Here is a 27,485-nt window from a genome sequence, read left to right on the forward strand (position 1 = left end):
AGGGTCATGGGTTTGAAAAATAACTTAAACTATAAATATCCCATAAAGGAAACAAAATTAGTATATAAGCAGCAAAAGATGAAATAGAAAAAATATTGTGGAACTGGACAGAACTAAATACCCAGAATAAAAAGAACTCATATCAAAAAATACGGGCAATACCAAGTACTAATGGTCAAAAAGACAAACGACTTCAACAGATGTTCACAAAAAGGGAAAAAGAAAAAACTTTGTTTTTAAAATGTTCAGCCTTTCTTGAAAATAGAAGGAAAAGAAATGACTAGGTACCACTTCATTCCAAAAAAGTTTTCAAAATAAAAAAAAAACAATGCTGGCAAAGTCATAGTGAAACAGATGTACGCTTTATAAAACAAATTTGTTTTATCAGGAAAGCACCATGACAAAGTAGGGAGTGGGGAGTTCAAGACCCATAAAAACAATCAGAACCTTTGAAAGAATAATCCTCTTTCTGGGAATTCATTCTAAGAACATAATTCCAAAGAGTATGGAGAGAAATTGATTGTGTGGGGGGTGTTATTAAGTAACACTTAAAGCAGCCATATTTTAAAAACTGGCAAAGGATAAGGATACTGTGATAATGGGTAAGAGCTCTAACAGAAAAACTAAGGCAGAAGATTCAAGAGTTATTTTTTATACAGTATAAATGACAATACAGTAAAAAAAGGAATGGATTGCAACACATTATACTAAAAATAGTAAAAACTGCAAATTATGAGAAGGGTGTAAGAAACCTGCATTAACACATCCTGCTCACCTGTTTTTTAAACTGTTGGCATTCCTCTGGTGTGAGTGTGTCTGCTTTGGCAATAAGTGGGATGATATTCACTTTTTCATGCAAACGCTTCATAAACTCAATATCCAATGGTTTAAGTCTGAAATACACAGTATTTAATATGACTGAATTGATCAGTTTGGGAGAACAGATTCTTCACATCCCCAATACTAAATTAAATACAACGTAACCACTTTACTTACTTATCAGAAACACTGTGAAGATGTATTGGGCCAGCAAAAGTTAGGTAGAACAGGACTTCAAGAAGCAATGGAGTGGCTAAGGCTTTGACTCCTGCCCTTGAACCCTGGTCACAGGATTTTGGCCCTAAAGAGGAATTGGAAAAACCAGAGAGGCTCCTAATAGAATTTCCTAGAATTATATTTATAACTCAAAGTTTTAAAATTTTATTTATTTAATTTTTTTAAGACAGAGTCTCAGTCTGTTGCCCAAGCTGGAGTGCAGTGGTGTAATCTCAGCTCACTGCAACCCACCTCCTAGGCTCAGGAGATTCTCCCACCTTAGCCTCCTGAGTAGCTGGGACTATAGGTACATACCACCATGCCTGCCTAATTGTTGTATTTTTTGTAGACAGCCAGGTTACCTGGTCTGGAGAATTTTTTAAAAATGAAAAAATGGTAGTCCTCCTTCAATTCCACATTCAGTTCTTGCTACCAACTCTCTTTCTCCAACAAGATGCTCACAAGAGAATCTTATTCAACATCCCTTTTATTTGTTACAATCTGGCTGCTGCCTCCAGTTTGCCTCTATACTTACTTCCAAAAAGGTGACTAAATACTTCCACTGTAATACTTACCATTACTTATTGTCTCACAAGCTCTTCTTCCTTAAGATATTTTTCAAGATTCCCTTAGTAAGCTAGTCCCTTAAGAGGTACATTCTTTAGAATACCCTACCAGGCCTTCTCTTCTTATTCCACATTCAGTACAATTATCATGACTACAATAGATTTCAATTATCATCAGTTGGTCAAGTGATTCCCAAATATTGATACACAGCCCAGATCTCACTGCTAACTTCCAGATTTGTGTTTACCCAGTGGATATTACCCAGGTGTTCCATGGGTGCCTTTAAATCAAAAGCTCATCTGAATTCCCATTTTCCCTCTTCTGTGCTTCCTATCTCAGTGGATGGCACTGCAATCTACCCAATTACTCAAATGAAACCGAGGATTCCTCCCCTCTCTAGTCCTCTTCCCATATATATATATATGCATGTGTGTAGATGTGTGTATGTATGTATATCTCCATTTCCCTTACTTTAGGCCACAGAGACCTTTGGAATGAGTAACTATAATACAAACCATCCATGCTGAAGTCAGAGTGGTCTTTCTAAATCCAAATCTTACTGAGTTATACCCTGAACAAAAATTTTATTGAAGGCCAGATTCCTTAACTAGTATGGCCTACAGGCTTGTGAAGATATAGATTCTCCAGCTGACCTCATCTCTTAGCATTCCTGGCCTTTCTTTTGCCTCCTACTTCCAATGTGCCATTTTGAACTTCTTATAATTCCTTGAAAGCACCATACTTTGACATGTGGCCACAGGCTACTTACTGCATTGGCTGGAACACCCTCCATTCTCATCCTCCTTCTCCTTGGCCTGGCTAATTCCTATTCGTCCCTTAGGGCACTGGCTCACAATCCAGTTTCCATTGGGAATAGATTGTTCTCTAACCTAAGAGTAGGCATATTTCGATGTGGTCACAACACTTAATGTGCTATACAGTAACTGCCTGCATACATATGGTTCCTCACTATCTACGGTTCCACTTAACAATTTTTCAACTTTTTGATGGTGTGCAAGCAATACACATTGAATAGAAACTGTAAAACCATTCTGTTTTTCACTTACAGTACAGTATTTAATAAATTACATGAGATATGCAACACATTATTACAAAGTAGGTTTTATGTTGGATGATTTTATTTGCCCAAATGTAGGCTAAGCTATGATGTTTAGTAGGCAAGGTGTATTAAACCTATCTTCAACTTAGGATGGGTTTGTGTAACCCTGTCCTCTGTTTCTCCCATCTTCTCACTGAAATACACTGTACAGTGAGGGCCTTATTTCATTCATCTGTATCCTCAGCACTACCATGGTATCTAGCACTTGAGAAGGTACCCAAATATTTGTCAACAAAAAAAAAGGTAAGCTGCTATGATTTTCCTTATGCTGTTTGGTAATTCTAAATGAAAAAGTCCTCAAATCTAGACTATACTGTGGACTAAAATTTAATGTTTTACAAGAATAAATGAAGATACCAGAAATATTTTGCAAAGGCCTACCATTCTAAAGTGGTATTCCTGAACTTTTATAAAAACATGAGAAAAATGAAATAAAGGTCTCATTCTGTTACTTTATTGACTAAAAATTGAATTGACATTTAAAATAAAGAGAAACAACATATTAAAATTGGGGGGATTAGGGCCCTGAGACTAATAAGATAGTCCTTTTTAGTAACAAAGATTACTGTATGTACCTCACTGTGGTGGTAAAACTGACAGGCAGAAAGACAGAGATGGTGAGGGGGAGAAAGCAAACATGGAGAATTGAGATAGTTGCCTCCTATTCTAATTCTCCTTGTCTTAAATCCCCTGAAATTTGACACTGGCATTCAGAGAATAGGGAGCACAATGAAAAAGAGAGTTTGGATAGAATAACACTGTTTATATCTGTAAACTGTGTTCTTGCCTCACTAGTGTTAACTGAAAGAACGTATCCATTTTTATTTCTTTTTTGACAGGGTCTTGCTCTGTCACCCACGCTGGAGTGCAGCAGTGTAGTCATAGCTCACCATAGCCTCCAGTCCTTCCACTTCAACTCCAGAGTAGCCAGGACTACAGGACTGCACCCCATGCCCAACTAGTTTTCTTTTTATTTATTTAATTTTTTTTTTTTTTGAGAGGGAGTTTCGCTCTTGTTGCCCAGTCTGGAGTGCAGTGGCACAATGTCGGCTCACTGCAACCTCCACCTCCTGGGTTCAAGTGATTCTCCTGTCTCAGCCTCCAGAGTAGCTGGGATTACAGGCGCATGCCACCAACACCCAGCTAATTTTTGTATTTTTAGTAGAGATGGGGTTTCACCATGTTGGCCAGGCTGGTTTCGAACTCCTGACCTCAGGTGATCCACCCACCTCAGCCTCCCAATGTGCTAGGATTACAGGCGTGAGCCTGGCCCCAGCTAATTTTTTTTTTTTTTTTTTTTTGTAAAGACGGAGTCTCACTATGTTGCCTAGTCTGTGGCCTCAAGCAATCCTCCTGCTTCAGTCCCCAAAGCGTTGGGATTACACGTGTAAGCCACTGCATCTGGACTGAACCTATCCATCTTTGAAAATTAATTTAAGTTTTGCTTCTTTTCATTAATCATTATATAAAGCACTAAATATAAATGTCATGAAATATTCAATCTCAGAGTTCTAAACTGTTATAATTTTTCAATTTATACTCGTGACAAATTTAAATTGCTATTGCCTTATTAAGCTGTTATGTCAGATACAAGCTTGCTTATTAATGTGACAAAAAAGCAGAGTTCGGTTAATTTAAAAATTTTAATAAATCTTAAGGGCATTTAATATAAAGTATTAAAACCCAAATAACAAGATTGTATATTTAAACACAAAACAATATTTGCTGAATATTTATTATAATATCCCAACTTTTAAAAAGAAAGATATTTAAAAATAAACATGACAAAAAAGAAAAACATAATAAACATGACAAGGAAACTGGGGAAGTCAACTTCTTAAATATGACCAAAACGGTCACAGAACATTTAAGTCAGTTTAAAAATTAAACTTTAGAAAAAAAGGTAGACTTTGTAAAAGTCCCATTAAATTTCAGAAGCCTACAAAACACATCAGCAATAGAAAATATTTAGTTAACATGTATATTACATTCCGGTTAAATTTTTTCCACTGTCCATTTAGTTTTATATTGGGTGGTTTTTTCATCAACAAATTACTTTTTAAACCTTGTTTTTAAGCAACAGAAAATCCTTTATCATTTCTAGAAGATAAACCCATACTAGAGAGACTATCCTCTAAGTCTACAAACTATAAACAACTACCGGGCAAATAAATTTTTGTATGTATTATGTATGTATGTATGTATGTATGTATTTCTAAAGGAAAATCAAATCCTAAAACTCACTGGATGACACCAATTTCTCAAAAGTGGTAATCAATACTAGAAGGATAAAACACCATTTTAAAATTCATGTTCCAAGTCAGTTTTTAATTTTAATAACAATTACTAATGAACAACACACATGAAGCAATAATAGCTGAAATCATACATTAGCCATGTATGCAGTTCATACTTGAAAGAGGGAGGTAGGAGGCACTGAAAAGTACACTGTTAGACCAATTTATAATTACTCTAAAAATAAGAGGCCTCTAAATAGGAAACCTAGGGACTACCCAGAGAAGATGGAAAGGCTCTGATTCATTTATTAGACTGCATGAAATTTTAGCCTATAGTGAGCAGGGTATCTGGAACTCTATACATAAAATTCAGTGTCATATTCTTTCACTTAATCCACAACATCACATACCAATGGGCAAAACTTTGGTCCATTTCTAAAAGTAGTTAAGCAGAGAAATTGTTCAAAGGTCCATTTTAATATGTAAGAAATAGCAATTTTAAACATCCCTTTGACAAATAAGAAATGGCACAAAGCCATTACACATCATTTGAATAATACAAAATTTTTTTCTTTTAAAAAAAACCTCTTGGCCAGGCATGGTGGCTCACGCTTGTAATCCCAGCACTTTGGGAGGCAGAGATGGGCAGATTACCTGAGGTTGGGAGTTCAAGACCAGCCTGACCAACATGGAGAAACCCAGTCTCTAATAAAAAAAAAAAAAATAGGTGGGCGCGGTGGCACGTGCCTGTAATCCCAGCTACTTGGGAGGCTGAGGCAGGAGAATTGCTTGAACCCATGATGGGGAAGTTGTGGAGAGCAAAGATGGCACCATCGCACTCCAGCCTGGGCAACAAAAGTAAAACTCTGACTCAAAAAAAAAAAAAAAAAAAAACCTCTCATTTCCCATGCAATTTTAAGAAATAAAATTTTCCCCAAGGGGATGGAAGGAATGTGATTTCATGAGAATTACTAAACTTGGAGAGGATCCAGAAGATCTAAAATAATAAAATTGGTTATAAGCTGAAAAATTTTATTGACTTAACTGTAGATTAAGATTTTACTCTGCTGGCTTTCAGGAGAAGGCCCTAACAACTTAATGATTTAAAAATATAAATTCAAGAAGCTACACAAATACTCATAAATGGTTATACAGTGTGTTGTATTTTTAAGATTACTTTTTTTGAGCCTTTTAAGTCAAAAAGTCAGTTTAGTGATTTAAATATGTAAACTTCTGAGAACACTGTAGAAGAAGATTAGACATAAAAGAAGAAACATTTTTACCCCACTCCAATCTGACAGTGCAAAAATATAAATATATAATTAAGGCTCCCTTCTGTATCTAGAGTGATAATGATCACTGGAAAGAGAGAGAGAGAGAGAGAGAGAGAGAGAGAGAGAGAGAAAGAGAGAGAGAGAAAGAGAGAGAGAGAGAGAGAGAAAAGAGACCAAACACATAAGAGAAAGGTATACTTGAAAGAACTGGTTTACACTACTGTAATGTGAGTGTCAGATGACTTAATGCTATTTAGCCTGATGCTACTACAGTTCTTTTTGGGGAGAGATGGTAGAGTTACAATCATCAAGTGGCTGAATTATGTATGCTGAATTACTTACCCAAAAGAAAAGATTGAGGAAGAATAATTAGAAAAATCTGCAGTTGTCAATGACACATACGTGTACTCAAAATGACAGGGAAGTACAAAGAACACTAAAAAGGAGTACAGGCTAACTATAACAACAGAACAATCAGAACAAATTAATGTCTAGATTCTTAGGTCTTAAGTCCTAATAAACAAAGGGTTAGTACTGACAATATGATACCTAAACAGCACGTCTATTATAGCTAAGGTGAACAGAAGCCAAATAGATTTACTGTAGAAAGAAATGGCACAAGAGAACACTGGCATGCATGTGTTTTGATAACCATCTCTTATGAGACTTATAATAAATAGCATCTTTGGATTTATTTTGAATATGCCTAACTGGTACAGCTGCTGCTTTTTATTTGGTAAGTTCAATTAGTGGGACAGTGGTCAATTTGCCACACCGAGACCTCAAACCATGGTGGCAACAACTGTTTATTTCCACGGAGCAGGGAAAATCCTTATGAAGGAAGAACTAAGGAGTAAAATCATTGTTAGCTTATATAGGACTTAAAAAGGCTTTTCAACTCAGACATTTCTACACAAAATTTGGTACTTAATAGGCATATGAACTTCACCAACTGAAAGATTACTAAAATATACACACAAAGGTAACAGTAAGCAACAACAAAAAAAAGAATCAGAAGTATCAAGGTACTGACCCATGTCCTGAAGGAGCAATGAAGTATAAACAACACTGCACCCTATTATCAGGCATCTGGCGTCTGTTCACTCGAGATTCTGCATTTAGGTAGTCCTCAAATTTACTATCAATGTAGTCGATAACAGGCTGCCAGCTGTAGAATGCAAATAAACAAAACAATTAAGTTGCAATTCTACATATAAATGAACTGATGACTATTAAAGGACAACAATCAATATTTTCAAATCGGCAAAACGAATTTACCAGTGGAAGATATGTCAAGTTATTCTAAAGATTCAAAAATATAAATTATGTTAAATAAATCTTTAGTCATTATTTCAAAAATTTCCAAATGAAAGAAAATAAATTATTGTCAAAACACAGCTAAATTATTAGCATATTATTTCCACTGATAAGTATACTAACAACACTTTATAATATGAAAATGATTATATTCCATTTTAAATTTCAAATGAGAGATTACTTTAAATAAAAACTTCATGACGAACTTAGGCGTACTAAGAGTTGACAGAAAATTACGTCAAAAACAATGTGAATTCAAACAAAAATATAAGTATTATTTAGAAAATATTTAAATAATTGCTTCAGACTAAAATTTCATAGTTGTTTACTTAGGACTTACAGAAAAACTGAACGTCGTCGAAAAATCAGGTTTAAATTAGGATTGAGATAGAATTTATACAAATGGATAAAATTAAAGTGAACAGTTTTAAATATCTTACAATAAATGAGAATTCTATCTAGCTACGTTATTTTAGAATATGTCTTTAAAAAGTTTTATGATAGGTATTACCTCCATTTTATAGAAAAGTAAATGGGTTCAAAGAAGTTAAACAACTTTGTCAAATAAATGGCAAAGTTGGTATACAAACACAAATCATCTTACTTGAAGTTTGGTGTTGCTAAGATGAGAAGTTTTAAAATGTTAAGAAGAAAAAGTTTAACCACCCCAGTACCTCAAATGCACTGGAAAGCATGAGGACAAACCCTTCTTACCAATTACTATTATCCACTGCATCTCCAAATCCTGGGGTATCAACTATTGTGAGCAGCAACTGAACACCACCTTCTTTGATTAAAACTTTAGATTGTTCCACCTATAAGAATAATCGGTGCAGATGTTAATATCGTACATTACACCAGTGATTTCCTACAAGGGGTGATGATAGGGACGTTCAAGTTTAGCAAAACCAATTGGGAAACTGTTAGCAAATTAAATCTACCTACTCCCATATTTTCTTTAGAATCAATGATTGTGGCCATTGAAGTCCTGATTATTTGAAAGAAAAGCATATATGCAAATAGTTTGCCAATCTCTTGGCAAATTCATACTGAGTTTATGTCTTAGACTTAGTATAAAGACAGAGGAATTGATAAAATATTGATCACTATTAAAGACATGTAATACTTATATAACTTAAAAGTGCATCTAATAATACAAATAAGCAGCTTGAGTAATTCAGTGATTCACAGAGTTCAAATGTAATTAATCAGACAAGAACATCTAATTTAGCATTTACCGTATGTCTTCCTGGAATATTCTTTATCAAGTTTGGCCCAAACTACTCACTCAAATGAACTTACTAACATTCCTGAATCTTTCTCAGCATGGATGTAATTGCCCTTGCGTTTATATTATGGCTAGGATCCAATCCTCTGATACTTCACATTCTGGACAATGTAATCAGTGTTAAGTCCAGACAGTTAAAAAAAAGTGTATTCTGATACGGTGAAACCTTACCAACCAACTATTGGACATAATGATAACAACAGTTCCTGGCACAAGATATTCTGTAACCTCAAGTTCTGTATGAGAAGATGTATTATCATTAATCCTGTACATAATGTTGCTATTAAATGCAAAGTATCAGTTTTCAGGAGCCCAAGATAAAGCAAACATGGATCCAAATAAAAAGGGGAATAATTCCTCCAGAAAATGATAGGCTTTCTCTTGATATACATTTATATCAAGCCCTTATTAGGCTAGAGGCTCCAAGAAGGCAGATAAGGTAATTTATAAGACAAAAATTTGGGACACTTTTAGAGACAGCTTATTTCCTTTTGGCCGGTTTTACAGATGCTGCCTGATGCATGAAGACAGTACATGTACAGACTAACACTGCTGAGGAAGAAAAGTCTGTATCCATACTAACCAATAACACTTTCTGAGATGATGGAATTGCTGTGTATCCACCACATTGTCCAATATGGTAGCCACCTGCCCATGTGGCTACTTAGTCCTTGAAATCTGACTAGTACAAATGAGGAGCTGAATATTTAATTTTATTTAATTTGAATAACTTAAATAGTCACATGTGGCTAATGACTACTGAATACAGAGCACAGGCCTATAGCAAGCAAGAGTTTTCTGTTAAAAGAATTTTATTATCACTAAAAAAACTTATTAAAAGTGAAAAAAATTGCCTGAGATGTGGACCTACATGACTTATCTTTTAAAGAAATGAGATGCCAAAGTCTTATCTTTTAGATTAATGTTCTTTAAACTGCTTTGATCCTGATACAAACTATCAGTGAAAATTCTGCATATCCAAAATGTATTTACCCACCAAATATATACTATTGGCAATATGAATATTAAGTATTAATATGTATTATCATTTCTCTGTAGATTAAAAAATTTAACATCAATAAATAAGAGTTGTAATATTTTCTGATCATTCTCAGTATCAATGATGGATGCACATCATTTAGGAGATCACTGTTATAAACCACATAACTAACATGTCTGTTATCAAGTTACCTTAATAACATGAGGAAAGCAATTCAGAGAAAACAATCAGATTAATCAGTATGAGGGAATGAGAACCAAAGGAAATTTTTTTTTTTTTTAAACTTAGGATCTCACTCTGTTCCCCAGGCTGGAGTGCATGGCAGATCCTAGCTTACTGCAGCCTCAAACTCCTGGGTTCAAGCTATCCTCCCATTTCAGCCTCCCAAAGTGCTGGGCCAAAAAATAATTTTTAATGATATCATCTCATTTGGTTTAGGAAGTTTACATTTTCTTTATCTGGTGATCTTCTAATCAAAGGACAACCCAGTCAAATCTAACATCTTAATATCCTGAATTCATCTCCATCTCCTTTATAAAGACAAATCATTTATTCATGGTAACTGTGGCTGAAGCAAAAATATCCAAGGTAATCATACCACTCCTTTACCTACTTACCCTTTTAAATAACATAATACTGTATACTAGAGAGTGATATAATAATATAATTAATCTACATGAATCATCTCCCAATTTGCTTCAAACTATTTCTGGTTCCTTTATTATCAAACAAAGCCTTCAGTTATACGCTACATACCAATTACACATTTTAACCTAACAGCTTAAATTTTAAGAGTTTCCCTGTTTAAAAAAAAAAAAAATCAGTTCAACAACTTAATTACTTACTGATTTGCTAAGACAAATGAAGATTTGTATTTTATACATTTTAAGGAATGTTTATAAAGCTTCTTTTCTTCTCTGGCCTACGAAATTCTGTGTATCCATACATGGTCAAATACAAAGAAGTCAGAGACATATGGAAAAGATCCAGAAAACATAACTGTAAACTAGTGCCATTCACAGGATTCAACTGTATCTTATCATCTGGTTTTGCAAGTATCCTCATGGGATCCATGGAAAACAAATTAGTTCAAGTCCAAGAATTTCAAACTTTTCTTAACAAATCTACTCCAAATGGCCACTTTCCCATGCACTTTCCTTAAGTAGGTCACATCAATATATTTTATGGCATCACTCAGGGTTCTCTAAGATTAGATGCAACATTTAATACCAAAAGAATGAATCAAGGGCATTTTCAACTGTTTTTCCCTGAAAAATAAATAAAACTAAAGCTATCATCTGTGTATCATCTATGTATAATTAATCTATCAAGACCTCTTTTGGCATCTGAGATTCCAGAAATCCAAGATACTCATTTTCTAATACTGAGTATATACAATATACAAGAGTTCCAGTATACTGAAAAAAAGTCAATGTTTATTATACAGTTTCATGTACACTAACCTTCTCTAACTTAATGTCTACATGCCATTTATTAAGGTAAATAAATGTTATTTAATTAAGAACATAACATTTTGAAAAAAGGGTTAAAATTTTCTGTCAAGACCTTACCTCTACCTACACATTCTCAAGAGGTAGCATTATAGCCAAAACTGAAAAGATTTGAATGGCCTGAGAAATTCCACTTAACTCAAACACAGTAACTATCTATTTTGCTTATTTACTGGCTCAAAGGACAAATATCATCTTAGATATTTCATCATGTTCCACAAGAAAATGAAAGAGGAAGTGACCAACAATAGGGTAGTTATGCTTAAAGAATAATCTCGAGACCCAAAACTACTTTATGGAGAAGAAAGTTGATCCAGAGACTCTAATTCGGCCTTCTACTCTGAACCATTCCTCCCCTCATATTCCTGGTCTCCTTACACGGAAACCTCAAATCCCTTGCCCCTCTTATTTTCTATTAGCAACCTCCTTCCCAAAACCTTTCTTTCTTTCCCTTTCCAACTCAAATCCCATTCTGGATTAACTCATCTTTTTGTTCCTATGCCATAAAATTCATGACCTCTAATATTCCTCTTATGTGCTCCTTAGCCTCATGCCTCTCCCATTTCCCAGTAGGTTCTCCCCAAGCCCTCTATTTTATCGAGTCTGTCGTAATGCTCAGGGAAGTACCTCACATCTCTACTTAAAGATGAGAGCATTCCCAGTTTGTCTGAATAAGCACTATACCTTCCATGGTACAGTGTGTGTGAAATATATCTTTTTCCTAACACTAGTTTCTCAATCTATGCTGGGGAACTGATTAATTTCCATTTTAGACTCATCTTGACAACCTTTTACACTATTTCCCCTCTATCTTCAATCTCTCATTTCGTAGAGAATAAGTCACCACAGGATATTACCATTCTCAGGTCTCTTTTGGAAATCATCAAACCACTCTGTGAGTCCTCTATACTCACTCCTAGGTATTCCTTCTCATCCCTTCCTTAATAGCCATCACCCATCTACACTAATTCACTTACCATTCACTTCTCAACCCACTGCCATCTTGCTACCACTTCATTAAAATTTACCTTGCCAAGGTTACCTCTACAGCACCTTACAGAAGCATCTTTCTTACTAAATCATAATTGTTTGTCCATATTTTTCCCACAATTGTGAGATCTTTGAGAACTTTGTGTTTTGTAGCCCCAAAACTTAGTATAAGACAAGCATTCAAATAAGTTATGTGAGTTGCTCAAAAACTATCAAAACTGGACCAATTATCAACAGGAGAGTTTCCTGATCGGGCTCTGTGAAAATTTTTCAAGGAGTCTATCAATACGTTATACTAGAGATGTATGTACTGCCTTCAGCTTTTCTCACTTTCAAAACTTTTGTACCCACTTCACCTACAATAGTGATTTACAGAACTTCATGGATCAGCTGGGTGCAGTGGCTGACACCTGTAATCCCAGCACTTTAGGAGGCCAAGACGGGCAGATCATTTGAGGTCAGGACTTCGAGACCAGCCTGGGCCAACATGGTCAAACCCCATCTCTACCAAAAATACAAAAATTAGGTAGGCATGGTGGTAGCGCATGCCTGTAATCCCAGCTACTAGGGAGAACTGCTCAGGAGAATTGTTTGAACCCAGGAGGTGGAGGCTGCAGTGAGCCAAAACAGAGTCATTCCATCCAGCCTGGAAGACAGAGCGAGACTCCATCTCGAAAAGAAAAAAAAAAAATTTCACAGACCAAGAGAAGAGAAAGTTTCAAAGGGGAACAGCGTCAAGTTTCCAACTAAGAAAAATCTAACACTGCCATTGCACAAAAGAATTCTCTTAACAGAATACATTAAGAGAAAATTAAAATGGACTTAATCTCAGAAAAAAATGATAGTTTATTCCCAAGAAAATACAGATGATACCCTTTCACTGACATAGAGTATGATTTAAAACTTTTCCAATGCAGGCCGGGCGTGGTGGCTCCTGCCTGTAATCTCAGCACTTTGGGAGGCCGAGGTGGGTGGATCACTGGAGGTCAGGAGTTTGAGACCAACCTGGCCAACATGGTGAGACTCCGTCTCTACTAAAAACACAAAATTAGCTGGGCGTGGTAGGATGCACCTGTAATCCCAGGTATTCAGGAGGCTGAGTCAGGAGAATCACCTGAACCTGGGAGGTGAAGGTTGCAGTGAGCCGAGATAGCGCCACTGCACTCCAGCCCAGGAGCAAGACCCTATCTCATTCATAAATAAATAAATGAAGGAATGAATGAAGCAAATACAACAAAATTATAAAATAAGGTTTGTTACCAAACATAAACATTGTAAGCATGTTTTTCCAAAAAATTTGGTTAATCTGAGTATCTACACTTGAGACTGAAACACGAAGTGGAGCTCAAATGTTCCATTTTTTCTTTCACTTCATTTTAATCAATCTATTGGAAAAATATATATCTAAGTAAAACACAGAAGTAACATGTACTATTTCATTCCATTTGAAACATTCTGAAAGAACTAAGGCAAAACACACATAGAATATCCTGACAGACATAGGATAAAACCAGTTTGCAGCAGGGAAAGAACACTACAGAACAGAGCAGTGGTTCTCAAAATGTAGTACCCAGACTGGCGGTAATACATTCTGAGAACTAAAGAGAAATACAAATTCTTTGGGCCCTGCCTCAAATCTACTATAATGCAGCAAACCATGAAGAAAGGGACTCAGCAATCTTTTTTAACAAGACTCCAGGTGACTGTTACACGTGCTCAAGTTTCAGAAGCACTGATACAGTAAGTTCCGGGACCAGTATCAGCTCGCATCTGGAAATGCACACATATAACTCAGGGTCCAGAGGTCCAAGATAGAAGGTTAAGAGTTAATCTTAAAGACCTATCAATACTGAAAACGTCACTTGAATCAGAACCACTGTTTTACACACAGGAGGCTAAAAACCAGCTCTCTGTTCAGTGTACACAGCTTCTCATTCCTTCCCAGACTGTGAATGTGAATGAATAGCTCCTTTAAGATACAAATCTCTTATAAAGAGATAATGCTCAGAGATGAGAATATGAGATCATGATCTTTATTAAAATTTTGCTCCTTATTCAGCTACGTTAACAGGAGAAGGTTTTTCTTTCCATTTTTATAAATGTTTGTCTTTTGAAACTCAGGATTGTGTGTTTTTTACCAGCCTAATATGACTGGGCTAAGATACAATACTGGTGACCACTCCCCTCTACTTTGAGAATTTATGAGCTTCCAAAGGCAGATCATCTGCTAGACTACTGGGCTTGGTAAGGAGCCAGCCAACTATTAGAAAGATTATATTATCATTTTCTAACTACATTCAGGCTTCTTGAATGACTCTGATCCTGTCCATAATACGGTATGTTCTTTCCTGAGTAAGTGGGCAAGAGTTTAGGTGATCTTCAAGTAGTTAACAGTATATAAAGAAATACATCTCTATGGTTCCATAAGGAAAGAGGACTTCTACAGGATTCTAGCAAGGATCAATCTAGTTTTCAAATGATACAGGTCTTCTTTTTAGTAAAGAGAAGATATTTAACAATGGTGCACAGGCCTCTGTCTTAAAAGTCCTGCTAGAGATATTCTCATCCTCCATTACTCCTTTGTTTTTAAGACAAGAGTTTCCAGGAAGATATCCACAACAGAAGAGGACATTTTTGAAGTATTGCTTTAAAGGAAGGTAAAATGAGTTTAGACAATTTATTTTGAAGCTAGGCCAACGTAAGAATTCTAATAAATTGAGGGCCTGTCACATCTTTAACAGATGATCACCTGGGGAGAAAATATCTGCAGTATCTAAAATGTAGGAAATTATTAGTTAGGTTTTGAAAACTCTTATAAATCAGTAGAACATGACAGAAAATATTCAGATTATTAAAACACCTTAATGAAATCTGAACAGTCAATGAGTACAAAACACATGTTCAACCTCACTAGAAATCAAAGAAAATAAATTCAATGCCTTGGTAACTTTATGCACACACAACAGCAATGAGTGCCTAAGTCCACCAAGACATGACAAGAATGTTCCTGTTAGTAAAAAACTGAAAACTCAAATGCTTATCTAAAATAAATAATAATAATACACTGATATATTCACACAATGGAGTATTATGCGATGATGATAAAGAAGAACTACACCCAACATGAGAAAATAATAGATGTAATCTTCACTGAAAGAAAACATAAAAAAGTATATGTATATAACGTTCAAAAACAGGCAAATTTACTCTATGGAGAAAGCAGTGAGGTTTTTATCTCTTGGGGGTATAAGACTGAATGAAACAGCACATGGAAGAAACTAGAGTGCTGGAAATGAACCATATATTAATTTGGGTAGTGGTTAGTTTTACCTAGATATATGCATATCTAAATTCATAAATACCTAAGTTAAGGTATTCCTAACAGATACTCAAATTAAGAAAGTTCAAAGTTCATTTTCTTGCTTAGGATTAACATTTCCAATATTTATCACAAAATAAATAAGCATGTAGGATCAAGTTTTTAGAGCATAATTTTACAGGTAATTTTAAATCTCAAGCCCTATGAAGGTTACCAAAAGAAAAAAAAATCCTAAAATAGAAACATTAAAACGGAGAAATAAGAGTTCACTTCACAGAGTTAACTCTGGGATCTAGTTACTAAACTGCATCTTCCAGTTTGATACATGAGTTACTGCACCGAATATATAATTGTCCCTCCATCCTGTGCACTGGGATGATCACTAACACTTCTTCAAATCCAGCTAAAAGCATCACTGCCTCAATGAAGCCTACTCCAGCCAGAACTGTTCACTTGTGTCCTCTCTGCTCGTTTTCTATGTATTACATGAGCAGAGCTCACCAACAATATTTTTAGTCAACAGCTAAGAGCAGTGCTGCCAAACAAAAATACCATGTAAATCATGTAAGTAATTTAAAATTTTCTTAGTAGCCACTTTTAAAATAAGAAAAAGATTAAATTAATACATTTCATTTAACCTTATACATCCAGACTATTATCACTGCAGTATACAATCAATATAAAACATCATTGAGATTTTTTTTTTACATGCTCAGTCTCAGAAATCTGTTGTATATTTTAAATGTGCAGAACATCACAATTCAGACCACCCACATTTCAAAGCTTAACAGCCACATGTGGCTACAGGCTGCTATACTATTTAATAAAAAGTGTGTATCTAGAGTCTAGCCCCTTGCTCTATAAAGTGTGATCTATCAGCCAGCAGCATTGGCATTACCTGGGATCTTACTAGAAATGTAAAAATGCAGCCCATCTCAGACCTACTATTACAACTAAATTTAACAGGATCCTCAGGACTGGAATACACAGCAAATATTGACAAGCAATAAATTTGATCACATATACATTTGGGAGTCTTACAGAATTGCTATTGCCATTCAACTAGGATATGGTATTATCCCACTGACTAATACAGAACACTGTATTTAAATAACAATAGCTTTTCTGTGAATCATGTTATCTCTACATCGTCCAATGCAATTTACAGCAATGATGAAAATGTTCATATATGTGCTACATAAAATGGCAGCCACTTGTGGATGTTGACTACTTGTATCTGGAGCAAATGAGAAAGTGCATTTTTTTTTTTTTTTTTTTTGAGACGGAGTTTCGCTCTTGTTACCCAGGCTGGAGTGCAATGGCGCGATCTCGGCTCACCGCAACCTCCGCCTCCTGGGTTCAGGCAATTCTCCTGCCTCAGCCTCCTGAGTAGCTCGGATTACAGGCACACGCCACCATGCCCAGCTAATTTTTTGTGTTTTTAGTAGAGACGGGGTTTCACCATGTTGACCAGGATGGTCTCGATCTCTCGACCTCATGATCCACCCGCCTCAGCCTCCCAAAGTGCTGGGATTACAGGCTTGAGCCACCGCGCCCGGCTGAGAAAGTGCATTTTTAATTAATTTTAACTGACTTAAACATGTGGCAAATGACTACCATACTAGACAGCACAGCTTCAGGTGAATTGGTTACTATGTCACAGAGTCATCTCTAGGAGAGTTCTAAGGACAAATTTGGAAAGTTCTAGTCAAGATAATTCTTCTGATTAACTGAACTTCTTTTTAAAAAAATTTTCTGAAGTCATAATTACCACCTCACATTGGCTAAAGGCAAATTTGCAGCTCACCTCCAAAGAAGCATAATAAAATGTACATGTGCTTTGTGACTATTAATGTTATTCCAACTTATCAGTTAACAATATTAACATCCATACCTGTACAGTCTTTTTAATTCTATGAGAAGGACCTGGATACTCTGGAGAATACAAATCTGTGAGGAACAATGAGTTGATTAATGTCGACTTTCCCAATCCAGATTCACCTAAAAGAAATAAGGGGGAATATCTGTTAAACTCACCCACTTTATCCAACCTTAGGTATTCAACAGATGCTAAAATCAAATTTGCTTTACACAAGTACTTCTTGGTGAGACAACCAAATGACATTAGAAAATATACTACAAAGAATAAGTATCTTGTCCTCAGTTTCCTAGCTATCAAATTAGACTTGTGTTTTCAAGGATCCTTTTCAGCCTTCTAATTATACCACTTGTATTCATTAAAAGTAATGTATCTAATAATTTACATTTTTAACAGTAATGTATTCCGAAAGAAAAAAGTCAGTCATTATTAAAAAAAATCCAAGTTGGATTATATATCACTGCTTGAGTAAAATAAAGTTTTTAATTATTAATAGGCAATAATTAGAAGAAAAAAAAAAAGAATAGGCAATAATGACCAAAAAAAGAAATCATGCAGCTATAAAAAGCAAAAATCTGCTGATACCAAGAAAAATTAATCACAATGAACATCTCCATATAAAATTGCAAATCACAAAAAATACTTTCTAATTTATCCACCCATCAGCCTAAACATAAGGGTGCTTTCTCCACAAACCAGAATCCAAAAAATCTTATCCACGAGGTAGGAGGCAGACATAAAGGAAGCTAGGGCATGATTTCTACTCTGATCACGTACTCTTTTTTGATCCTCTATGTCCAGTCTAATATACATAGTCCAGTGTACAGTAACTATTACAAGTACACCAAAGTATAAATGGCTCCAAGGTATATAAATAACCTAAGTTTAAAATAAATTATATATCATATTATGGTAAATAACATGGCATAGAGTTAAAGTATTTATTGTTAATAATTTACTTAGAGTATAGGAAAGTTTAGCCTAAGTAACTGATGTCACAATATTTATATGTCTAGAAGGAATTTTTTTTATATTAGCTCTCAAAAGAACTAAGATCCTTTCCACATGGTCTGGGCTTACCCCTTTGAATGACAGCATGCCACTTTTTGTTAGATGTAAAAATGCCAAAAATTTCTAAGTCACAGGAAAGTAACTTACAGGCTGGCCACACCAGATTCTTTCTTAACTCTTATACTTTGAAGGAAGAAAGACTAGAATAAAACCCAAGCATTTGGATGTTATCAGAAATATCTATAATATTTCCTTTTGGAAATATAAATGAAAATTATAGTATATACAACAATGTTTTAGGAAATAAAACCAAAAGTATGCTAATTTAAAGATTAACACTACTCAACAAATTTATGTTTAGAGTTCCCCGCAATTTTTATTGGTGGTGAGTGTAAGGGTTATTGCCGAGTTTAAAATAAGGAAACTGAGACCAGCATAAGAAAATTAAATGCTAATTTATTTAACTCACGGCCGAGGTTCTACAGTCCCGGTGAAAGGGGCCAGGGAAGTTGCGCGCAGCTTCCCGCGGCATGGGACTTTATATAGAGAGTGAGGGTGTCTTGATTGGTTATGAGGGAACAGGATGTGGTTGGGGCAAACTGCTATTGGTAGGTAGGCAGGATTTCTGGTGAGCGGGCTGCCCAGGAGGAGTGAGACCTGGATGGGGCAAAATGCTATTGGGCAGGTTTTGACGGGGCTTCTTTTAAATTTCGGCGGGGTTTTTTTTAACGGTGGGCTTGGTGACCAGCACGGAGTGGTGACATAGTTTTTGCTTGCAAAGAGGGATGAACGACACGCCCGGCGAGGCAACCGGCCTTACAGTGAGGAGTAGGGGAACAAGACAACGCAGGACAAACAGAAGAGAGAGAAAGAAAAATAAAAGTCTGCAAGGTAACACACCAAAATGTAAATTGTGGCTACTCTGAGGACGGTACAATCTGGGTGAGATTTTTTTCTTAGCTTGTTATACTTCTGGGTGCTACAAACTTCCTTCAACAGTATTCTATTATTTTCATAGTTTAAAAAGTGTTACTGAGTGGCATCGGCAAAACTCATTCCCTCACAGAAACATCAAAAACAACCATAACCTAGTTGGATTAACCTTACAGGACCTGTGAAAAACAGGTCTACAGCAACAAAGGAAATAGCCAAGTAAGAAAAAAATATGCAAAACTTCTGTGACATTTTTTCTGTGATCTTGTCCCAACTCTTCTGCAGTTTATCTGGGTCTCCTGGAGGCAGCAAATCAATTCCCAATTCATTCCCTTCAAATGGGCGGAAGAGTACAGACCGAATTTGTAACACTTTAACCTCTCTGGTCTGCCAGAAAGACTGGTTCCTGTTTTGCCTAACTGGGTCCTCATCAGGTGAGAGATGCAATGGGCACCACTTAATGAAAGCTGCAAGGGGACTACAGTATGTAGATGTTTGGGGCATAAGACTACAGAGTGTAGATATTAACAGACCATCTGAGTATCCAGGAGAAGCTCTGAGTATCCAGGTGAGACTCTGTGGGAAATGAAGACACTCAAAAGCAGCCATGTATACAGGAGGAATTGAAAAAGCTACCCACAGGCCTAGGCAATACAAATGCTCAGAAAAAAAGACCTCAGGCTTTCATCTTGGGGTGATCAATAGGTTAAGGGCATGTTCAACTTATCAGTAGAGAAATGCCACAGTCGTATGTTGCCAGTCTGCAACTGGGAGAGGTGACTCTTTCAAAAATACTGTTTTCAGAACACATCACAAGGCATGCAACAAGATACAAGAAAACATGGCCCATTCAAAGGAACAAAAATTTCCAGAAACCATTCCTGAAGAAATAGATATTAAATTTATTAGACAGACTTTAAAACAGCTGTCTTAACTATGTCCAAAGAGCTAAAGAAAAAAACAAACCAAAATGAATGGAAATCAGAAAAATAAGCAAAATGAGAATTTCGATAAAGAGAAATTATAAATGAGAATATCAATAAGGAGAAATGATAAAAAGTTATTGTGGAACTGAAAAATACAATAACTGAATTGAAAATTTCATTATATAGGTTCAATAGCAGAACTGAGTAGGCAAAAGAAAAAAAAATCAGCAAACCTGAAGAAAAGACAACTGAAATTATCAAATCTGAGCAGAAAGAAAAAAGAAAGAAGAAAAGTAAACAGAGCTCAAGGGATTATGAAAGAAATCAATTGGACCTATACCCAACAGATGTTTTAGAGGAAGAGAAATGAACACACAGATTACGTGAAGGAAAAAACTTCCCAAAGGTGATGAAACTAATGAATCTACAAATCCAAGGATCTCAACAAACTCTAAATAAGAAAAACTCACCATCAATACCAAGACAATTAAAATCAAACGGTCAAAAGCCAAGACAGAGAATTCTGAAAATGGCAAAAGAGAAGCGACTCACTGCATAGATAGAATCCTCAAATAAGACTATAAGCCAACTTTTTGGCAGAAGCCTTGGAGGCCAGAAGGCAGTGTGATTATACATTTAAAGTGCTATATCTAGCAAAATTGACCATTAAAAATGAAGTAGAAATAAACAAATTACCCAATAAATAAAACCTGAAGGAGGTTCATTATCACTACACATATATTACAAGAAATACTGAAAGTAGTCCTTCAAGTTGGAATAAAAGTACTCTAGACAGTAACTGAAAGCAATATAAAGATCCTGTAAAGGTAAATGCAAAGGCAAATATAAAAACCAGTATTATTATAATTTTGGTTTGTAACTTCACCTTATATTTTCTATGAGTTCTAAAAGGCAAATGCATTTAAAAAATCACAAATCTGCATTAGTAGGCACATAATGTATAATAATGTAATTTACAACATCAAGAACAGAAAAGGGAGGCAGAGCAGTGGAAATATAGTTGTTCAATGTACTTAAATTGGTATAAAAATTAGACTGTAATAACTTAAGGATATTATATATTATCCCTGTAACAACCAATGAAAATTTCTACAGAATATACAAAAAAAAAAAAAAAGAAGGAAATCAAATTATGTCAACACACAAAAAAATCAAGTAAACACAAACAAAGGCAGTGATGGAAGAAATCTAGGACAAAACAAAAGACATACAGAAAACAAAACGGCAAAAGTTAGTTATTTCTTATATTTACATGTAAATTGATTAAACTCCCCCAATTAAAGGCACACAGTGTCATAATAGATAAAATGACATTATCCAACTGCATATCTATAAAAGACAACTGTAGATCTAAGAAAACACATAGGTTTGAAGTAAAAGGCTGAAAAAAGATATTTTGTGTAAATAGTAACCAGAAAAGTAGAGAAGCCATACTAGTATCAGACAAAATAATCTCAGGTCAAAAACTATTATGAAAGACTAAGGACTTTAAATGTTGATAAGTGGGTCACAAAATGATATACAATTAAACACACACACACACACACACACACACACACACACACACCCCATCAGAACTTTAAATTATGTGAAGCAAACACCAGTAGAATTAAAGGGAGAACCACAGTTCTATAAGAGACTTCAATACTCTAGTTTCAGTAATGAACAGAACAACTAAACAGAAGACAAATAAGAAAAGAGAGGATATGAACAAAACTGTAAATCAACTGAAGCTAACAGACAAAGACAAAACACCAAATCCAACAACAGCAGTCTATATATTTTTCTCAAGGGCATGTAAAACATTATTCAGGAATGACTAAAAGAACAAGTCTTAATAAATTTTAAAGAACTGAAATCAAGGAAAGTATTTCTTCCCATCATAAAATAAAACTAAAAATCAGTAATAGAAGGAAACTAGAAAAACTGGCAAATATTTGGAAACCAAACAACATATTCTTAAGCAACTAATGGACCAAAGAAATCACAAGGGAAATCAGAATATATCCTGAGACAAAATAAAAATGAAAACCCAACATAGCAAACCTTATGGAATGCAGGAAAAGCAGTGCTAAGAAGGAAATTTACAGTTGTAAACACTTACATCAAAGCTGGCAAAAAGAAGAAAATAATAAAGATTAGAGCAGAGATAAATAAGATTTTAAGAATAGAAAGAATACTTTAAGATTATATTTTTCCCTTTGAATTTTTTATCTTTTAAATTCTTAACACTGACTATGTGAGGCAATGCCCTGTATACCCTGAACTCAGCTATGAGATATTTAACATATCAGGGGATATATAAATAAATTAACTTTCATCAATTCCTGGACTACTTATTCTGAAATTATGGACCAAACCTTTCTAATTCAATTCCCAAGTAGTATTAAAATCAAGATGTACTGTTATTTCAAGAAACTTTATCCACGGTTATGAAAGTTTAAAAATTTATCAAATGTGTGGGAAACTGCAATTTAAAGGGAAATAATTAGGTTTCCTATTTTTTTTTTTAGACCAATTACAATGTGAACCATAACTACACTAATGGGTGGTCTCTATAAAAGTAAACACTGCAAACAATAAAGGGTATCATTTGGCCAAGAAAAAGATAATTTCTAATTCCAATTCAACATTGTTCCTATGAAACAGGTGTTTCTCTAGTTCTCAAATCTACATTTATGCTTATCACATTTATGCTTGAGTTATTTCTATGTTAGGTTTTTGTTTTTTGTTTTTTGTTTTTTTGAGTTGGCTCTGGGCAAAGTAACCCTTTCATAACAGACTGAGAGAACTGTTCAATTTCCTCAATTCTAAGATACAATTTTGCCCCCCAATATTTCTAAAATCAAATGTCTCATAATCAAAATGTTAATTGGCAGTACTATTTACCTCCCTCAAATCAAATTTGATTATATGTTTCAGAGTAGCTCTTATCTTAGAATCAAGGAAGGAGGAAAATCAAAACACCCCCTACAATCAAATTCAATTAGAAAAGCCCAATCAGGGAGACCTTAATTGTTTTTTCCTATAATTGAGAACTTGACATTTAATTTTTAGAACAATTTAATCTGAACTAAAGTGACTTCTATTTATTTCCTTCTAAACTGGAAGACCCCAAAGGAACAGAAAGAAGGCTTTAACAAAAACTTGCATGAGAAATAAGGGAAGTAAGCAAGACCATCTCCCACCACCTTGGGGCTCATGAGGTGAAACAAAAGCTCCCCCTGAAGAGAACTACAGGCTGTAGAAGAAATAGTCCTCAAAGAGCCAAGTTTCATTCAGCGTAAGGAGGCAGAAAAAATGGGTACCAAAAAGCAGCTGAGCACTCAGTCTGCTTTTTCTGGCTCTGTACATAAGGAGCTTGGAAGTTGCCACTCCATTCTAAGAAGTAAAAAGCTGAACAGATTCAATCTTTAAGAGCAGTATCTGACCTTTAAGAGCAGTGAGGACACAATCCAGCAATTGCTCTTCTTGCTGTTTATATTTACTCAGCTAAGTTAAAAACTTAGATCCATGGTCAGTCGCGGTGGCTCACGCCTGTAATCCCAGCACTTTGGGAGGACGAGGCGTGGGGACCACGAGGTCAGGAGTTCAAGACCAGCATGATGAAACCCTGTCTCTACTAAAAATACAAAAATTAGTAGGGTGTGGTGATGCATGCCTGTAATCCCAGCTGCTTGGGATGCTGAGGCAGAAGAATTGCTTGAACCTGTGAGGCAGAGGTTGTAGTGAGCCAAGACTGCACCACTGCACTCCAGCCTGGGCGACAGAGAGACTCCATCTCAAAAAAAACAAACAAACAAACAAAAAACACAGATCCACACAAAACCTTGCATACAGGTGTTTGCAGCAGCTTTATTTATAATTGCCAAGACATGGAAGCAACCACAATATCCTTCAGTAGCTGAATGGATGTACTGTGGTACATCCAGAAAATGGAGTATCACTCAACACCAAAAAGAAATTAGCTACCAAGCCATGAAAAGACATGGATCAACGTATACTGCTGAGCAAAGGAAGCCAATACGAAAATAATACATACTGTATAATTCCATTCTTATAATTCCATAATTATAGTGAACAAGATTACTTGTATTTTCTGTTTCCTCACATGTCAAATTAGCATAAGAGTATGAACTATGAGGAATAAATTAGATAATATATGTGAAACCTAAACACAGTGTCTGGTCCACATTAAGTGCTCAATAAGTAGTTGAATTATTTCTGTGATTCATTTAAGAAAATTAGAAACACATATAAGTCTGATATAACAAAGACAAGAATATAAATAACAACAATTTTTTTAAAAAATACTTAAGGCAAAAACTTAGAAACAATGGGAAGTTAGCAAATTCCACACTAAAAGACTAATAGGTCTTTTGGATATGGATAAATCAAGTGTTTAGAAAATAAAAGTGATTTAAATAATATGCTTAATTATCAAATACATATACTGAAATTTCTACCCAGAGAATAAACGTATTTTTGAACCCTATGGAATACTTAAATAAGCTGATCCTATGTAAGGCTACACAGAAAAATCAATCGATGCTGGAACCTACAGATCATATTCTCTGAATATAGTAAAATTAGAAATTAACAAAAAAAACACAATCTATCTGCCTACTTAGATATCTTACCTTAACTCATCCTATGTGAAAATTACTCAAATACAAACAAAATGAATATTAAAACTAAGAGATCTGACTGAAGTATTCAGAGAAAACCTCAGGCTTAAAGTAAGCCTCAAGAAAATAGGTTGGCCAGGTGCGGTGGCTCACGCCTATAATCCCAGCACTCTGGGAGGCCAAGATGGGTGGATCACTTAAGCTCAGGAGTTCAAGACCAGCCTGGTCAAAATGGTGAAACCCCGTCTCTACTAAAAATACAAGAATTAGCAGGACATGGTGGCACACGCCTGTAATCCCAGCTACTCAGGAGGCTGAGGTAGGAGAATCACTTGAATCTGGGAGGTGGTCGTTACAGTGAGCCCAGATTGGGCCACTGCACTCCAGCCTGGGTAATAGAGCAAGAGCCCATCTCAAAAAAAAGAAATAAATAAAAGGAAAAGAAAATAGGTCAACCATCAGGGTGGTTCCTGGTGAAACTGTAAACTGGTACAGCTTTTCTGAAGAATAATTTGGTAATCTACCAAAATTCAAATCTACATGCCTTTGACCCAGGATTTCACTTTCAGAAGTGTACATTACAGAAGCATTTATATGTGTGCCTAGAAATCCAAGAAACTTAAGCACTGTTTCTAACTATGAACATCCACCTTCATAAATAGCTGACTGTATAAATCAGGCGTCCCCAAACTTTTTACACAGGGGGCCAGTTCACTGTCCCTCAGACCGTTGGAGGGCTGCCACATACTGTGCTCCTCTCACTGACCACCAATGAAAGAGGTGCCCCTTCCTGAAGTGCGGCGGGGGGCAGGATATATGGCCTCAGGGGGTTGCATGCGGCCCGTGGGCCGTAGTTTGGGGACGCCTGGTATAAATCATGATAAAGATCTTATACAGGAATATATATACAGTATATTCTGTGATAGGGAAAAAAATTCACAGAATAGTACTTACAACATGGTACTGCTTATACACACAGAAAACTGACAGGTGAATGCCTGTATAAAGGTATAAAAAAATGCCAAAAGACTTGCACCAATTTAAGCTTATCTCTAGAGACAGGACTGAAGAAAAAAAGGAAACTCACTTTTTACTAAATGTCTTTAGAATTCAGCTTTTAAAAATAAAAATGTAGATTTTATAAACTTTTCTTTCTTTGGGAGGCTGAGGGGAGGGTAATAATAAAAGGGAATATACCAATTTTCTAATAGTGTTTATTTCTAGATGGGAAAGGTTATGAAACATTTAAATTTTCCTTCTTTGTATATCAGTTTTTCTACAAGAACCATAAATTACCTAATTTTTAAAATTTTGCCTTTTAATTCTTTAAAGGGGTTGATAATGTTATACTACAAAGAAGTCAAAAGAATGTCTGAGAACAGGCTAGCTGCAAATACAGTAATCAGGAGTAATGGGATAAAAGTTAAGAGAAAAATGATATATTGAGTACAGTAAGAGACTACAGAGTAAATGAAAGGAAAGCATTAGTCACAGGTTGCAGATGCTGGTAACTACAACTACAGACAGCTGTACTACAGGAATTCCCAATCTTAGCACTACTGACATTTTGGGTTGGATAATTTTTTTTTTTTTTTGAGACAGAGTCTCACTCCATCACCAGGTGCCAGGCTGGAGTGCAGTGGTGCAACAGCTCACTGCAACCTCCACCTCCCAGGTTCAAGCAATTCTGCCTCAGCCTCCCAAGTAGCTGGGACTACAGGTGCCCACCACCATGCCCAGCTAATTTTTTCGTATTTTTAGTACAGACGGGGTTTCACCATGTTGGACAGGATGGTCTTGATCTCTTGACCTTGTGATTCGCCCGCCTCGGCCTCCCAAAGTGCTGGGATTACAGGCGTGAGCCACCGAGCCCGGCCTGGATAATGCTTTATTGTGAGGAGTATCTTCTTCATTGAAGGATGCTTGGCAGCATCTCTGGCCTTTACCCTTTAAATACCAGTTAGCATCCCTGCTTCCCCAGCTGTGACAACCAAAAATGCTTCCAGACATTAACAAATGTCCCCTGGGGGTATTTTTCAAATTAGGAATCCCCAAATCCTTGAGCACTGATACTACTATGGATCAAAAATAATGACAATGACAGCCCATAAGTTATAAATTCTTCTGTATGCCAGTATTTTGCAAGCATTGACGTAGTTAACCTTTATAACTCCATGAGATAGATACCTCAGATTGTGTATCACTTATTCAAAATGCTTGCAACCAGAAGCATTTTGGATTTGGAGCTTTTTCAAATTTTAGAATATCTGCATGCTCATCAGTTAAGCATACCTAATCTGAAAATCCAAAATCCAAAAATTGGCTCAATGAGCATTTCCTTTGAGCATTATGTTAGCACTCAAAGTTTCAAACTTTGGAGTATTTCAGATTTCAGATTTTTGGATTAGAAATACTCAATCTGTATCACT

The 27,485-nt window shown here is 35.6% G+C and overlaps 1 protein-coding gene across 6 annotated transcripts in view; it reads right to left on the reverse strand.

Annotated features, from left to right (window-relative positions):
• SEPTIN7 (septin 7) overlaps window positions 1-27,485 on the reverse strand; it is a 162,839-nt gene that overhangs the window by 23,185 nt on the left and 112,169 nt on the right. For all 6 annotated transcript variants that reach the window (XM_074379828.1, XM_074379825.1, XM_039462058.2 and 3 more), the window contains exons 3-6: window positions 17,553-17,659; window positions 8,265-8,365; window positions 7,267-7,401; window positions 776-893 (exon numbers count right to left, since the gene is read on the reverse strand). In XM_074379828.1, coding sequence (XP_074235929.1) covers window positions 776-893; window positions 7,267-7,401; window positions 8,265-8,365; window positions 17,553-17,659 — 461 coding nt within the window. The remainder of the gene's footprint in view (window positions 1-775; window positions 894-7,266; window positions 7,402-8,264; window positions 8,366-17,552; window positions 17,660-27,485) is intronic.

Source organism: Saimiri boliviensis, chromosome 10 (assembly GCF_048565385.1).
Source record: "Saimiri boliviensis isolate mSaiBol1 chromosome 10, mSaiBol1.pri, whole genome shotgun sequence".
Lineage (NCBI taxonomy): Eukaryota > Metazoa > Chordata > Mammalia > Primates > Cebidae > Saimiri > Saimiri boliviensis.